This window comes from Bombina bombina, chromosome 5 (genome assembly GCF_027579735.1).
Source record: "Bombina bombina isolate aBomBom1 chromosome 5, aBomBom1.pri, whole genome shotgun sequence".
Classification (NCBI taxonomy): domain Eukaryota; kingdom Metazoa; phylum Chordata; class Amphibia; order Anura; family Bombinatoridae; genus Bombina; species Bombina bombina.
In genome coordinates, this window is record NC_069503.1 from 1166476049 (window position 1) to 1166493117 (window position 17069).

At 41.1% G+C, this 17069-nt stretch overlaps 1 protein-coding gene across 1 annotated transcript in view; it reads left to right on the forward strand.

Moving 5' to 3' along the window:
- MFSD3 (major facilitator superfamily domain containing 3) overlaps positions 1–15815 on the forward strand; it is a 240829-nt gene extending 225014 nt beyond the window's left edge. Inside the window, exon 5 of the mRNA XM_053715994.1 lies at positions 15199–15815. Coding sequence (XP_053571969.1) covers positions 15199–15378 — 180 coding nt within the window. The 3' untranslated portion in view covers positions 15379–15815. The remainder of the gene's footprint in view (positions 1–15198) is intronic.
- Positions 15816–17069: the final 1254 nt, after the last annotated feature.

The following is a 17069-nucleotide window of genomic DNA, read 5'->3' on the forward strand; positions in this document are numbered from 1 at the left end:
ACTAGCGAGTGACTCATTACAGAGGAACTGCTTACTTTGTTACACGCTGTATAAGTGACTGTACAGTGTAACTAGCGAGTGACTCATTACAGAGGAACTGCTTACTTTGTCACACGCTGTATAAGTGACTGTACAGTGTAACTAGCGAGTGACTCATTACAGAGGAACTGCTTACTTTGTCACACGCTGTATAAGTGACTGTACAGTGTAACTAGTGAGTGACTCATTACAGAGGAACTGCTTACTTTGTCACACGCTGTATAAGTGACTGTACAGTGTAACTAGTGAGTGACTCATTACAGAGGAACTGCTTACTTTGTCACACGCTGTATAAGTGACTGTACAGTGTAACTAGCGAGCAACTCATTACAGAGGAACTGCTTACTTTGTCACACGCTGTATAAGTGACTGTACAGTGTAACTAGCGAGTGACTCATTACAGAGGAACTGCTTACTTTGTCACATGCTGTATAAGTGACTGTACAGTGTAACTAGCGAGTGACTCATTACAGAGGAACTGCTTAATTTGTCACACGCTGTATAAGTGACTGTACAGTGTAACTAGTGAGTGACTCATTACAGAGGAACTGCTTACTTTGTGACACGCTGTATAAGTGACTGTACAGTGTAACTAGCGAGTGACTCATTACAGAGGAACTGCTTACTTTGTCACACGCTGTATAAGTGACTGTACAGTGTAACTAGCGAGTGACTCATTACAGAGGAACTGCTTACTTTGTCACACGCTGTATAAGTGACTGTACAGTGTAACTAGCGAGTGACTCATTACAGAGGAACTGCTTACTTTGTCACACGCTGTATAAGTGACTGTACAGTGTAACTAGTGAGTGACTCATTACAGAGGAACTGCTTACTTTGTCACACGCTGTATAAGTGACTGTACAGTGTAACTAGCGAGTGACTCATTACAGAGGAACTGCTTACTTTGTCACACGCTGTATAAGTGACTGTACAGTGTAACTAGCGAGTGACTCATTACAGAGGAACTGCTTACTTTGTCACACGCTGTATAAGTGACTGTACAGTGTAACTAGCGAGTGACTCATTACAGAGGAACTGCTCACTTTGTCACACGCTGTATAAGTGACTGTACAGTGTAACTAGCGAGTGACTCATTACAGAGGAACTGCTTTGTCACACGCTGTATAAGTGACTGTACAGTGTAACTAGCGAGTGACTCATTACAGAGGAACTGCTTACTTTGTCACACGCTGTATAAGTGACTGTACAGTGTAACTAGCGAGTGACTCATTACAGAGCAACTGCTTACTTTGTCACACGCTGTATAAGTGACTGTACAGTGTAACTAGCGAGTGACTCATTACAGAGCAACTGCTTACTTTGTCACACGCTGTATAAGTGACTGTACAGTGTAACTAGCGAGTGACTCATTACAGAGCAACTGCTTACTTTGTCACACGCTGTATAAGTGACTGTACAGTGTAACTAGCGAGTGACTCATTACAGAGGAACTGCTTACTTTGTCACACGCAGCTAAAAGAGAGGGGGTCTGAACAAATCCTCTGCTGCTCTGCATTTGATTATTATTTTCTACATATTCACTTGATTTTGGGCATTAACCCTTCTCAATTGCAGCTAATATTTAGTTTAGTGTTTGTGTGACTGTTGCATATGGGGATCCCATTTTATATGTTGTCTCATTAACATCTTACTGTCTCATCCCTGTCTCATGCTCACATTCTTATTCATCATCTCATTCCTGTCTCATGCTCACATTCTTATTCATCATCTCATTCCTGTCTCATGCTCACATTCTTATTCACCATCTCATTCCAGTCTCACATTCTTATTCACCATCTCATTCCTGTCTCACATTCTTATTCACCATCTCATTCCTGTCTCACATTCTTATTCACCATCTCATTCCTGTCTCACATTCTTATTCACCATCTCATTCCTGTCTCACATTCTTATTCACCATCTCATTCCTGTCTCACATTCTTATTCACCATCTCATTCCTGTCTCATGCTCACATTCTTATTCATCATCTCATTCCTGTCTCATGCTCACATTCTTATTCACCATCTCATTCCAGTCTCACATTCTTATTCACCATCTCATTCCTGTCTCATGCTCACATTCTTATTCACCATCTCATTCCAGTCTCACATTCTTATTCACCATCTCATCCCTGTGTTTTTCCGCACATTCCTGTTCACCATCTCATTCCGGTTGCACGTGCACATTCATATTCACCATCTCATTTCTATCTCACCAGCTCATTTCTATCTGACTTTCTAATTTCACTCTCACACTCTCAGGTTTCTTGATTTGGATAGAAAAAAAAATCCAATTCCCTTTTATTATAAAAGGGACTTTCTAATGACACGATGAATCCGCGGATCATCATTAATTACTGTTGGGAATATCACTTCTGGCCAGTCTCTTTGCCTACGTTAAATGCAAGTAGGTGATAAAGTTTAGGTGTCTGAAAGAAGATTCTTCAATCAAGATTTTATTTTTATGAAGCAGAGCAAGTTTGTTCAGCTTCCTCTTGAGGTTTAGCCGTAGTCCATGTCAGTCTCTTCCATAGAGCAATGGTGGCTTTTAAGCAATTGGTAACTTGTGGGGTATAATCCTCACTGCGCCTCCCAAACAGTTGTTGCTGGCCTATCCTGAAAGCCTGATTAGGATTATTCAGTCTTTCTTTATTTTTCCACGGGTCCATGTGAGGGAGATGACCTCTCATACCATATGAGCTGCCCTGCTGCCGGGCAGATTGATCTTAAGGTAAGTGCCTAGTTTTATTTTCTTATGGAGAATATAGCACTTTAGCAGTTAAGTTAAGCACTAATAATCCTATGTGGGGTTAATAGGATTTTAGTAGGCACTATGTGCAGGCACTGGGGACATACATTCTTGGATAGAGGCTAAAAATGTTTCGTTTTAGTTCCGGACTTTGTTACAGAGACAGTTAGACTGTGTGTAACGGCTCTGGAGGCTCAGATTTAGTTATGTTCCGGACTTTGTGACAGAGACAGACTGTGTGTAACGGCTCTGGACGCTCAGATTTAGTTATGTTCCGGTTTACTTCCGTACTTTGTGACAGAGACAGACTGTGTGTAACAGCTCTGGACGCTCAGATTTAGTTATGTTCCGGTTTAGTTCCTTACTTTGTGACAGAGACAGTTAGACTGTGTGTAACGGCTCTGGAGGCTCAGATTTAGTTATGTTCCGGTTTAGTTCCGGACTTTGTGACAGAGACAGACTGTGTAACAGCTCTGGAGGCTCAGATTTAGTTATGTTCCGGTTTAGTTCCGGACTTTGTGACAGAGATAGACTGTGTGTAACGGCTTTAGAGGCTCAGATTTAGTTATGTTCCGGTTTAGTTCCTTACTTTGTGACAGAGACAGACTGTGTGTAACGGCTCTGGACGCTCAGATTTAGTTATGTTCCGGTTTAGTTCCGTACTTTGTGACAGAGACAGTTAGACTGTGTGTAACGGCTCTGGAGGCTCAGATTTAGTTGTGTTCCGGTTTAGTTCCGGACTTTGTGACAGAGACAGACTGTGTGTAACGGCTCTGGAGGCTCAGATTTAGTTATGTTCTGGTTTAGTTCCGGACTTTGTGACAGAGACAGACTGTGTAACGGCTCTGGAGGCTCCGATTTAGTTATGTTCCGGTTTAGTTCCGGACTTTGTGACAGAGATAGACTGTGTGTAACGGCTCTGGAGGCTCAGATTTAGTTGTGTTCCGGTTTAGTTCTGGACTTTGTGACAGAGACAGACTGTGTGTAACGGCTCTGGAGGCTCAGATTTAGTTATGTTCCGGTTTAGTTCCGGACTTTGTGACAGAGACAGACTGTGTAACGGCTCTGGAGGCTCAGATTTAGTTATGTTCCGGTTTAGTTCCGGACTTTGTGACAGAGACAGACTGTGTGTAACGGCTCTGGAGGCTCAGATTTAGTTATGTTCCGGTTTAGTTCCGGACTTTGTGACAGAGATAGACTGTGTGTAACGGCTCTGGAGGCTCAGATTTAGTTGTGTTCCGGTTTAGTTCCGGACTTTGTGACAGAGACAGACTGTGTGTAACGGCTTTAGAGGCTCAGATTTAGTTGTGTTCCGGTTTAGTTCCAGACTTTGTGACAGAGACAGTTAGACTGTATGTAACGGCTCTGGAGGCTCAGATTTAGTTATGTTCCGGTTTAGTTCCGGACTTTGTGACAGAGATAGACTGTGTGTAACGGCTCCGGTGGCTCAGATTTAGTTATGTTCCGGACTTTGTGATAGAGACAGACTGTGTGTAACGGCTCTGGAGGCTCAGATTTAGTTGTGTTCCGGTTTAGTTCCGGACTTTGTGACAGAGACAGTTAGACTGTGTGTAACGGCTCTGGAGGCTCAGATTTAGTTGTGTTTTCCGGACTTTTTGACAGAGACAGTTAGACTGTGTGTAACGGCTCTGGAGGCTCAGATTTAGTTATGTTCCGGTTTAGTTCCGGACTTTGTGACAGAAACAGACTGTGTTTAACGGCTCTGGACGCTCAGATTTAGTTATGTTCGGGTTTAATTCTGGACTTAATCCTTTTGGCACCTTGCTCCTAGCTTAAGCATCAGAGAGTACTGTTTAAAATAGTCTTTAATATGTGTACGACGTTTTCACATTTTATTGTCATAGAGGTTCATGAAACGTTTAGTTTTTCTTATGGGAGCGGGTAATGCAAACATTTTTATTAGATTTCTACGCACAGCTGGGTTGCTTGCGTGCTATTTCTGTGGGTTCCCGCCCTTATCTTTGGCTGTCTGCATGACGGATCAGCACCATTTTTATTTCTGAATGGAACGATGTGTCTGAACAGGGACACGCCTTCCTCTTGGTTCTCTGTCAGAATCGAGTTTGCTTGACGAACTTACAATGTTTGGTTTTGCTAGGAGCTGGGGTTTTTATCATGTTAAGCTACTTTACCGTAGAAACGCCATTAGGGTAAATTTTAAAGCTAAAATTTTGCATTGCTGACAATATTTATCGGGTATAATAGTCCCAGAGGACCTTTCATAATCTGGTGGTTTTTAGAAGACGTTACAGATTTTGACATTTTATTTAATGTTTTTCAATCCTTTAATGTTGCAATAAACATCCTGCAGTTTGTTTGTTTTTCTGCAGACATAGTATTGTATCGCAAGTAGAGTTCTTGTCCACTAATATCAGTGAGGCTACTCAGTTATGTTGTTTCAACAGCAAGTATATACCCTTTCTGAGGTATATAAGTCTCTACAATCTTAAAGTGACAGTGTCATTTTAAATATTTATTTTCCAAGAGTTAAATTTTAACCTTATGTCTCTCTGGATTATACTGTTTAGGCTGTGCCACAGTTTTTTTCCCTCAAACGTCCCAAGCCTTTGTTTGGCGTCACATGCAGTGTCCTGCGCTTCCTCTCAATCTCCTGGAGGAGTTATTTGCTTGCAGAATTGTCTTCCCCCCAGGTATCTTCGTGTATCTGTGGCATTTTCTGCTTTTCCTATTTTAAGGGGAAATCGCAAGTGGAACTTTAATGAGTCAGAGTGTAAGGTTTCTGCGCCGCTTACTGCTACACATATTGCCCCTCCTATAGTGTTTGAGGAGGATAGTCGGTAGCATCTGAGGGCTCAGATTCGGTCAGTATAATTCCTTCATTTGACGCTGAAGTAGTTCTCTTCAGAATCCAGCCTGGACTCCTTTTTGTATTAATTAGGAAGTTGGCTTCTAGTTAGACCTCGGCTTCCCTGTTGTTGTCTATCCTCAGAATTTAATATATTTTGGGATTCAGCTGTAAAGATTTCTCTTGTAAGATGTATCGAGTCCACGGATTCATCCTTACTTGTGGGATATTCTCCTTCCCAACAGGAAGTGGCAAAGAGAGCACCCACAGCAGAGCTGTCTATATAGCTCCCCCCTTAGCTCCACCCCCAGTCATTCTCTTTGCCTACTCTAAGAAACTAGGAAGGGCAGAGCAAGTGTGGTGACAAAAATGTTAGTTTTTTATTTCTCAAGCAAAAGTTTGTTATTTTTAGATGGTACCGGTGTGTACTATTTACTCTCTGGCAGAAAAGGGATGAAGATTTCTGCAAGGAGGATTATGATCTTAGCACTTTGTAACTAAGATCCACTGCTGTTCTCACAAGGGCTGAAGAGTACAGGAAAACTTCAGTTGGGGGAACGGTTTGCATGCTAAGCTACATATGAGGTATGTTCAGTCTATATTTTTTCTAGACAGACTGTGTTAATTCTAGAAAAGGTTGGCAATATCCCCATGAGGGAAGGGTAAGCTGTATTCAGACACTTGGATAGGAATTTCAGTTTGCTTGAAGGGCTCATAAGTTACTGTTAGGAAAAAAACATTTTTGTTTGTTCAGTAAATGATGCAATTATAACGTTTTTTTGAAGGGTATGAAGGGGTAATTGTGGCTGTTTTTAGGGTTTTTTAACCCACATGGTTGATTAAGAGAGACTCAGGTGTTTTTCTAATAGGCCTCAAAACATTGAGTGAGGTGGGAGGGGCCTATTTTCACACCTCAGTTGCGCAGTTTCTTTTCCTTAGACATCCAACTGCTTCTCCAGTGGTTCCTGCTGTGTTTGAGGGCTGTAAAGGAGGTTTTTTTTCCCCACAAATCGTTCTGAAGGGCAGGTAGGCACCGCAGCAGAGCTGTGGCAAGGTGCTGAAAGTCTTTTTTACCGGTTTTGAAGTTTTTTCAATTCAGTTTTGCCATTAAGGGGTTAATTGTTTATTTGCATAGCTGTGCAAAGTTACTAAGGCTGTAAGATACTACTGTAAAAATTTTGTTAAGTTTACTGCTTTTTTACACTGTTTTGCAGAACTTGTGCAGCTTTTTTTTCTCTTAAAGGCACAGTACCGTTTTATTTCCGAGTGTTATTTACTTTGATTACAGTGTTTTCCAAGCTTGCTTGTTACATTACTAGCATATTTAACATGTCTGACACCAAGGAAAATCCTTGTTCAATATGTTTGGAAGCCATTGTGGAACCCCCTCTTAGAATGTGTCCCAATTGTACTGATATGTCTATAAATTATAAAGAATATATATTAGCACTTAAAAATAGAGCAATAGATGATTCTCAGTCAGAAGTAAATTAGAGTTCGCCATCTAGCTCTCCCCAAGTGTCACAACCGGTAATGCCCGCACAAGTGACGCCAAGTACCTCTAGTGCGTCAAATTCATTTACTTTACAAGACATGGCCACAGTTATGAATACAACCATCACAGAGGTTTTATCCAAACTGCCTGGTTTACAAGGAAAGCGAGACAGCTCTGGGTAAAGGAAAAATGCTGAGCCGTCTCATGCTTTAGTAGCCGTATCTGATATGCCCTCACAATGCTCTGAAGGGGTGAGGGATTTGTTATCTGAGGGAGAAATTTCTGATTCAGGAAAGACGCTTCCTCAGACAGATTCTGATATGACGGCCTTTAAATTTAAGCTTGAACACCTCCGCTTATTGCTCAGGGAGGTATTAGCAACTCTAGATGATTGTGACCCTATAGTGGTCCCAGAGAAATTGTGTAAAATTGATAGATACTTAGAGGTTCCTGTTTACACTGATGTTTTTCCAGTCCCTAAGAGGATTGTGAATATTATTGCTAAGGAGTGGGATAAACCAGGTATTCCGTTCACTCCCCCTCCTGTTTTTAAGAAAATATTTCCCATATCTGACACCATAAGGGACTCATGGCAGACAGTTCCTAAGGTGGAGGGAGCTATTTCTACTCTGTCTAAGCGTACAACTATACCTATCGAAGACAGTTGTGCTTTCAAAGATCCTATGGATAAAAAATTAGAGGGTCTCCTGAAGAAAATTTTTGTTCATCAGGGTTTTTCTCTCCAACCTATTGCGTGCATTGTTCCTGTAACGACTGCAGCTGCTTTCTGGTTTGAGGCTCTAGAGGAGGCTCTTCAAATGGAGACTCCATTAGAGGACATTATGGACAGAATTAAGACCCTTAAGTTGGCTAATTCTTTTATTACAGATGCCGCATTTCAACTGGCTAAATTAGCGGCAAAGAATTCAGGTTTTGCCATTTTAGCACGCAGGGCGTTATGGCTTAAGTCCTGGTCTGCTGATGTGTCATCTAAATCTAAACTTTTGAACATTCCTTTCAAAGGTAAGACCCTATTCGGGCCTGAACTGAAAAAGATTATTTCAGACATCACTGGAGGGAAAGGTCATGCCCTCTCTCAGGATAGATCAAGTAAGATGAGGACCAAACAGAATAATTTTCCTTCCTTTCATAACTTTAAGAGTGGTCCCGCTTCAGCAAAGCAAGAGGGGAATTTTGCCCAATCCAAGTCAGTCTGGAGACCTAACCAGGCTTGGAACAAGGGTAAACAGGCCAAGAAGCCTGCAGCTGCTTCTAAAACAGCATGAAGGGGTAGCCCCCGATCTGGGACCGGATCTAGTAGGGGGCAGACTCTCTCTCTTCGCTCAGGCTTGGGCGTGAGATGTTCACGATCCCTGGGCTTTAGAAATTGTGTCCCAGGGGGGTATCTTCTGGAATTCAAAGACTCCCTTCCAAGGGGGAGATTTCACATTTCTCGATTGTCTGTAAACCAGACAAAGAGAGAGGCGTTCTTACGCTGTGTAGAAGACCTACATACCATTGGCGCCTCTATCCCTGCTTACACTTTTTATACCATGGGGGTGATCCGCCCAGTCCCAATAGAGGAACAGGGGCTAGGGTTTTATTCAAACCTGTTTGTGGTTCCCAAAAAAGAGGGAATTTTCAGACCAATCTTGGATCTCAAAATTCTAAACAAGTTCCTCAAGGTTCCCTCATTCAAGATGGAGACTATTCGGACTATTCTACCTCTGATCCAGGAGGGTCAGTATATGACTACCGTGGACTTAAAGGATGCGTATCTGCACATCCCTATTCACAGAGATCATCATCAATTTCTCAGATTCGCCTTTCTAAACAGGCATTACCAGTTTGTGGCCCTTCCCTTCGGGTTGACCAGGGCTCCCAGAATTTTCACAAAAGTGCTAGGGTCCCTTCTGGCGGTTCTGTGACCACGGGGCATAGCAGTGGCGCCTTATCTAGACGACATCTTAATTCAGGCGTCGACTTTCTAGCTAGCAAGTCTCACACGGACATCGTGTTGGCTTTTCTGAGAGCTCATGGGTGGAAGGTGAACATAAAAAAGAGTTTTCTCTTCCCTCTCACAAGAGTTTCCTTCCTAGGGACTCTGATAGACTCGGTAGAAATGAAAATATTTCTGACGGAGGTCAGAAAATTAAAACTTTTAACCACTTGCCGAGCTCTTCATTCCATTCCTCGGCCATCAGTGGCTCAGTGTATGGAGGTAATCGGACTCATGGTAGCGGCAATGGACATAGTTCCTTTTGCCCGCCTACACCTCAGACCACTGCAACTATGCATGCTCAAACAGTGGAATGGGGATTATGCAGATTTATCTCCTCAACTGCATCTGGACCAGAGACTCTCTTCTCTGGTGGTTGTCTCAGGACCACCTGTCTCAGGGAATGTGTTTCCGCAGGCCAGAGTGGCTTATTGCAACGACGGGTGCAGTCTTGAACTCCCTGAAAGCACAGGGTTTATGGTCTCGGGAGGAAGCTCTCCTCCCGATAAACATTCTAGAACTGAGAGCGATATTCAATGCGCTTCAGGTGTGGCCTCAGCTTGCTGTGGCCAAATTCATCAGATTTTAGTCGGGCAACATCACGACTGTAGCTTATATCAATCATCAAGGAAGAACAAGGAGTCCTCTAGCGATGATGGAGGTAACCAAAATAATCCGGTGGGCAGAGGATCACTCTTGCCATCTCTCAGCAATCCACATCCCAGGGGTAGAGAACTGGGAGGTGGATTTTCTAAGTCGTCAGACTTTTCATCCCGGAGAGTGGGAACTCCATCCGGAGGTATTTGCCCAGCTGATTCAGCTATGGGGCACACCAGAATTGGATCTGATGGCGTCTCGTCAGAATGCCAAACTTCCTCGTTACGGGTCCAGGTCCCGGGATCCCAAGGCGGTACTGATAGATGCTCTAGCAGTGCCTTGGTCCTTCAATCTGGCCTATGTATTTCCACTGTTTCCTCTCCTCCCACGTCTGGTTGCCAGAATCAAGCAGGAGAGAGCTTCGGTAATTCTGATAGCACCTGCGTGGCCACGCAGGATTTGGTATGCAGACCTAGTGGACATGTCCTCGGTTCCACCGTGGACTCTGCCAATGAGGCGGGACCTTCAAATCCAAGGTCCGTTCACGCGTCCAAATCTAATTTCTCTGCGTCTGACTGCTTGGAGATTGAACGCCTGATTCTATCAAAGCGTGGTTTCTCTGAGTCGGTCATTGATACTCTGATTCAGGCTAGAAATCCTGTCACCAGGAAGATCTATCATAAGATTTGGCGCAAATATCTTTATTGGTGTGAATCCAAAGGTTACTCGTGGAGTAAGATTAGGATTCCTAGAATATTGTCTTTTCTCCAAGAGGGTTTGGAGAAGGGATTATCTGCTAGTTCCCTAAAAGGACAAATATCTGCTTTGTCTATTCTACTACACAAACATCTGGCAGATGTCCCAGACGTTCAAGCATCTAGTCAAGCCAATTTGGTCAGAATCAAGCCTGTATTTAAACCTGTTGCTCCGCCATGGAGCCTAAACTTAGTTCTTAAAGTTCTTCAAGGGGTTCCGTTTGAACATATGCATTCCATAGATATTAAGCTTCTATCTTGGAAAGTTTTGTTTTTAGTAGCTATCTCTTCGGCTCGAAGAGTTTCTGAGCTATCTGCTTTACAATGTGATTCCCCTTACCTTGTTTTCCATGCAGATAAGGTGGTTTTGCGTACCAAACCTGGGTTTCTTCCTAAGGTTTTTTCTAATAAGAATATTTATCAAGAGATTGTTGTTCATCAAAGAAGGAACGTCTGTCACACAATCTTGATGTGGTTCGTGCTTTAAAGTTTTACTTACAAGCAACTAAAGATTTCCGTCAAACATCTTCATTGTTTGTTGTTTATTCTGGTAAACGGAGAGGTCAAAGGGCTACGGCTACCTCTCTTTCCTTTTGGCTGAAAAGCATCATCCGTTTGGCCTATGAGACTGCTGGACAGCAGCCTCCTGAAAGAATTACTGCTCATTCTACTAGAGCTGTGGCTTCCACATGGGCTTTTAAAAATGAGGCTTCTGTTGAACAGATTTGTAAGGCGGCGACTTGGTCTTCGCTTCATACTTTTTCCAAATTTTCCAAATTCCATACTTTTGCTTCTTCGGAGGCTATTTTTGGGAGAAAGGTTCTACAAGCAGTGGTGCCTTGCGTTTAAGGTCCCTGTCTTGTCCCTCCCTTCATCCATGTCCTAAAGCTTTGGTATTGATATCCCACAAGTAAGGATGAATCTGTGGACTCGATACATCTTGCAAGAGAAAACATAATTTATGCTTACCTGATAAATGTATTTCTCTTGTGATGTATCGAGTCCACGGCCTGCCCTGTTTTTTAAGACAGGCATATATATTTTTATTTTATAACATTCAGTCACCACTGCACCCTATAGTTTCTCCTTTTTCTTCCTAGCCTTCGGTCGAATGACTGGGGGGTGGAGCTAAGGGGGGAGCTATATAGACAGCTCTGCTGTGGGTGCTCTCTTTGCCACTTCCTGTTGGGAAGGAGAATATCCCACAAGTAAGGATGAATCAGTGGACTCGATACATCACAAGAGAAATAAATTTATCAGGTATGCATAAATTATGTTTTTTTCTGTGCACGACTGTGCTAGGAGAATTTTCTCCCCTTCTCCTGTCAGTAATAAGGTGTCTCCTTTAAATTTCATGGCACATGATGCTTAAAGTAGTAGGGGTCATTACTAAAGATTCTGGTTAGAGTTCTTCAACCCGTATAGAGGGTAGATGCTCTTTTAAGGATGGAAGTCTTTATAGACAATTGCATCATCTCTTTGGTGCAACGTCTTGTCTGACTCCATTGCGAAGACTACATGAGGAGATCCAAATCAGAAGGGTCGTCTTTATTTATGTTGCTTCCTTCGTAACTTCAGGAAGTTTTCCCCCTTTGTCTTCCAAGCTGGGGCAGTTCAAGTCCTCTTGGATACCCAGTCAGTCTTGGATCAGGGGGAAGTAATTATGGAAATCTGCAGCTATCTTTCATTAAGCATGTAGGGTTTGCCCCGAGCTAGGATTGGGTCCTGTGGGGGGCAGGTTCTATCAGTTCTTACCATGCCTGGATAACAGGATGCCCTGGATCCCTAAAGGAATGTAGATATAGTATTCCATGGTTAAGAATTGGAATTCATCTTCTTCCTCCCAGGAGCAGGTTCCACTTAAGATTATCTGTGGACCAGATAAGAAGAAAGGTCGTTCTTGAAATGTTTTCAGGATCTTCCACCATGAGAGTAATTGTTCCTGTTCTAGTTTTGGAACAGGGTTTAGTTCCTTTTTCACTTAAACAGGAGGGAATTTTTAGTCCTATTTGGACAATAAATGTCTAGCCAAGTTTCTCAGAGTGCCATTTTTTTACAGATGGAGACTATTCACTCCTTCCTTGGGGCAAGAGGGTCAGTCTATATTGACCTTAGACTTTAAGGATGTGTATCCTTAGATTCCCATTCAATTCTCTTATAATTATGAGTTTTGAGTTTTGCCTTCTGGCCAAGCTTCATCAGTTGTGGGCCAACAATTGTTTTGCCACAGATCCCAGAGTTTTCTCATTCTGGGCTGCAATTTGATTCCGAAATTTCAGGGGTGTCCCTCCTGGACTTCCTATTGATATCTTTCTACAAACAAGATCTCATTCAGAGGTTTTTGTTGTCTTCTTAGTTCCACGAATATCACTATAAAGGTTCTAAAAGATGTGGCAGGACCCAATGGCTCTTATCTTTTCTCCAGGTGGGTCTTGAGTAGGAGTTATCTGTCCGTATCCTTAAAAGTCGGTTTTGTCTCTTTCTATTTGTCTACTCAAGCGTCTGGCGGATGTACCGGATTGTCCAATCCTTTTATCAGGTCCTGGTTCGATTCAGGACTGTGTCTGAGGTAGTTGTTTCCTTGGAGTCAACTTTGTTCTTAAAGCTTTTCTTCAGGCTCTGTTTGAGTCTAGGCTTTCCATAGATATTTAGTTGTTATCTTGGAAAGTTTGTTTATTCTGCTCAGAGGTTTTCAATACTCTCAGCTTGCAGTTTGATTTTCCTTATCTCGTATTTCTGGCAGATAAAGCAGTTTTTCTTCCTAAGGTTGTGTTGGACAGAGATTTTAATAAGGAACTGGTTATTCCTTCTTCATATCCTAAGATTTTTTTCTCATAAGGAACGTCTGTTGGATAACTTAGATGTTGTGCGGGCTCTTAGAATTATTTTCAGGCTACAATGGTCTTTTGTCAGTCCTCTGGATTGTTTGTGTTTTTCTGGATAATAATAAAGGCTAGAAAGTTTCCGCCACTTCTCTTTCTCTCTAGTTGAGAAGTGTTAGTCGTAGGACCCAGGAGCCTGCTGTTCTCTCCACTAGGGCGGTGTTTTCGCCTTGGGCCTTCAAGATGTAGGTTTATGTAGAACAGATCTGTAAGCCAACGACTTGGCCTTCCTTGCTAATTTTTTCTATGAATTTGGTTCTTTTACCTCGGCTGAGGTTCTTTTGGAAGAAAGGGGTCTTTAAGCTGTGGTGGCTTCTGTTTAGGTTACCTGTCTTGTCCCTCCCATATAATCTGTGTACTCTAGCTTTGGTATTGATTCCCAACTGTATTAGAAACAAAACAAAATTTATGCTTACCTGATAAATTTATTTATTTCTTGACACGATGAGTCCACGACCCGCCCTGTTTATTCAGACAGTCTTTTTGTTTTAGAAACCTCTGGCTTGTTTGCACCTTGGGTTACTTCCTTTCTCTCTTTTTCCTTTGGTCAAATGACTGGGGGTTGTGGGAAGGGAAGTGATATTTAACAGCTTTGCTTTGGTGCTCTTTGCCTCCTCCTGCTGGCCAGGAGTGATATTCCCAACAGTAATTAATGATGATCCGTGGACTCATCGTGTCAAGAAAGAAATAAATTTATCAGGTAAGCATAAATTTTGTTTTTCTAGAGTATATACTGAGGGAGGCCTAGGAACATGCATGTGACTTGTGAGCTATATGTATAATTGTCACAAACATTGTTGCAAATACTGTTGCCATAAAGTGCTCTGTGCACGCTAATTAGCCTACATCAGTATGCTCTCATGGAAAGTTACGTTTTAACAAATGGTTCCTAGAGAGAAAAAAATTTACGCTGAATAATGATTTAATACTGACTTTTGACTTTGTTGTTGCAAAATAAAACTAAGGATTTCTTGCAATACAGTTTAATTTGAATAAAATATTGAATCCGTTAATATTTCGTATGTGTTCACCAACCCTAACTTTCACTGTCCTAGGACTGTAGTCTGTCAGCAAATCAGAAAGCAGAATCACTCATAGGTTACATGCTGTATATAGAGAGGCCTGTTTATGATCATATTTAATCTATGGAGAAAATACAAGAAGAATATGTATAAGACCCGCCCCCACAGAACCACACATCAGCTTTACATAAAAATACAAGAGGAATATGTATAAGACCCGCAACCCACAGAACCACACCTCAGCTTTACATAAAAATACAAGAGGAATATGTATAAGACCCGCCCCCACAGAACCACACATCAGCTTTACATAAAAATACAAGAGAAATATGTATAAGACCCGCCCCCACAGAACCACACATCGGCTTTACATAAAAATACAAGAGAAATATGTATAAGACCCGCCCCCACAGAACCACACATCGGCTTTACATAAAAATACAAGAGAAATATGTATAAGACCCGCCCCCACAGAACCACACATCAGCTTTACATAAAAATACAATCAAGAGCTATTCATTAGTAGAATACTAAGAGAATATTTCCCTTGTGTTAATACAATTTAGACTACTTGGGCAATAAAGCTGAAGGGAAAAGATATTTTATTATTTGTATTTTGACACTTAGCTACAATTCAGCAATAGAATGAAAGTACATTGTTCTACACATTACATTCAGAACAGGGAAGACTCAATGAAGAGGCCCTTTCTACTAATACCTTTCCTCTCTTCCTTATTGCTTGTTTTTTCTCTGTTCTCTATTTTTCTCTATCCCTTTTCATCACCTACCTATGTGCGATTTCTATAACCATTCTTTCTGTTCTCTTCTAGGCCAGTCACTACAGTCTGCTGTCCTCGCTGGAGGTTTTGGGGAAGGTTTTTTTCAGTGCCATTTCAGGACTTCTTGTTGACTTTATGGGGGTGTTTGGCTCTTTCTCACTATTTATAGTTTTCTCTTTTTTACCCATTCTCCACCTGTGGAGTGCCCCTTTCTGCCTCCACCACGCATAGCATTGAGGGCATTTGGAACTTCCTGTAATCCATGAACTATTTGCCAGCTGAAGAACACTTATCTTTATCTTTGAGGGGCACAGTTCTCCCCTGACCATAATCCCAGGCCAGCTTGTTTTGTCAAGTCTACATGTTATAAATGAACAATGCAATAAGCTGTTTCCTGCACTACCATAGCAAGTAGTCGGTGCCCCTCCCCAAGGCAGGAGCAGCGCTCCTCTTCAGCAATAGGATCGGTTTAATGCTGCAGCTTCTGGGGAATAGGTTTAAGGGAATCACCTACGTGTTCTGTCTCCCTGAGGTGCTCCAAGTACAAGTCACAATCCGTGCAATCTCTCCTTGGATCTATGGCAGAGATGGTTAATTGTAATGTGTCTTTTGTTTTGTTGCTGTATTGAAGAAGTTACAATCAGTACTTAAACTACACCAAAGTTCAATTTTATTTTTTTTCTTACTGCACAAAATAACTGCTTAAGTATTCAGGTTAACTATGTAGTCACAACAGTACTGTTTATACAGATATCAAGGTGATGTGGACAAGCATAATTATAAGCAAAATGATAAATATGGTGACTTATGATTAGTAGGAATAACAGACTGCGTAAAGAGATCCGGTAACACAAACACTGAATCAAGAAAGCTTAAAGGTTTTAAAAGTACGCCATCTAAGTGCAAATCCGGATTTGTAAAGTTACTGCTTAGAAAGTCAGGTGTGAGTTGAAACAGAAGCTTACCTCGTACAGAGGGAGATGGTTCTTTTTATATGCAAAGGGAGGGGGGAGTGTCTCTTTTTGGCATAGAACCGCTTACAGAGGGTGTTCCAGCTAACCTTTACAACAGTGCAAAACTGGGAGCTTCTAAGTAAGTTTTTAAACAGTTTTATACTGGATTTTTTAGATCAGTATCTGTGCATCTCATTCTTTATAGCAGTGTCTATTACATACAGTTAATGAAAATTGGTGTATACTGTCCCTTTAACATTGTTTTGACATTAGTATTGATACAATACTAATATGAGAAAATGGTTTACAAATCGCACGCTGAAAATGAGAAACAAGTTTAAAAATCACACTGAATATGAGAAATAAGTTTATAAATCTCACGGAATATGAGAAATAAGTTTATAAATCACACTGAATATGAGAAATAGGTTTATAAATCACAGTGAATATGAGAAATAAGTTTATAAATCTCACTGAATATGAGAAATAAGTTTATAAATCTGCACTGAATATGAGAAATAAGTTTATAAATCTCACTGAATATGAGAAATAAGTTTATAAATCTGCACTAAATCTGAGAAATAAGTTTATAAATCTCACTGAATCTGAGAAATAAGTTTATAAATCTCACTGAATATGAGAAATAAGTTTATAAATCTCACTGAATATGAGAAATAAGTTTATAAATCTCACTGAATATAAGAAATAAGTTTATAAATCTGCACTGAATATGAGAAATAAGTTTATAAATCTGCACTGAATATGAAAAATAAGTTTATAAATCTCACTGAATATGAGAAATAAGTTTATAAATCTCACTGAATATGAGAATAATTTTTATAAATCTGCACTGAATATGAGAAATAAGTTTATAAATCACAGTGAATATGAGAAATAAGTTTATAAATTTCACTCAATATGAGAAATAAGTTTATAAATTTCACTCAATATGAGAAATAAGTTTATAAA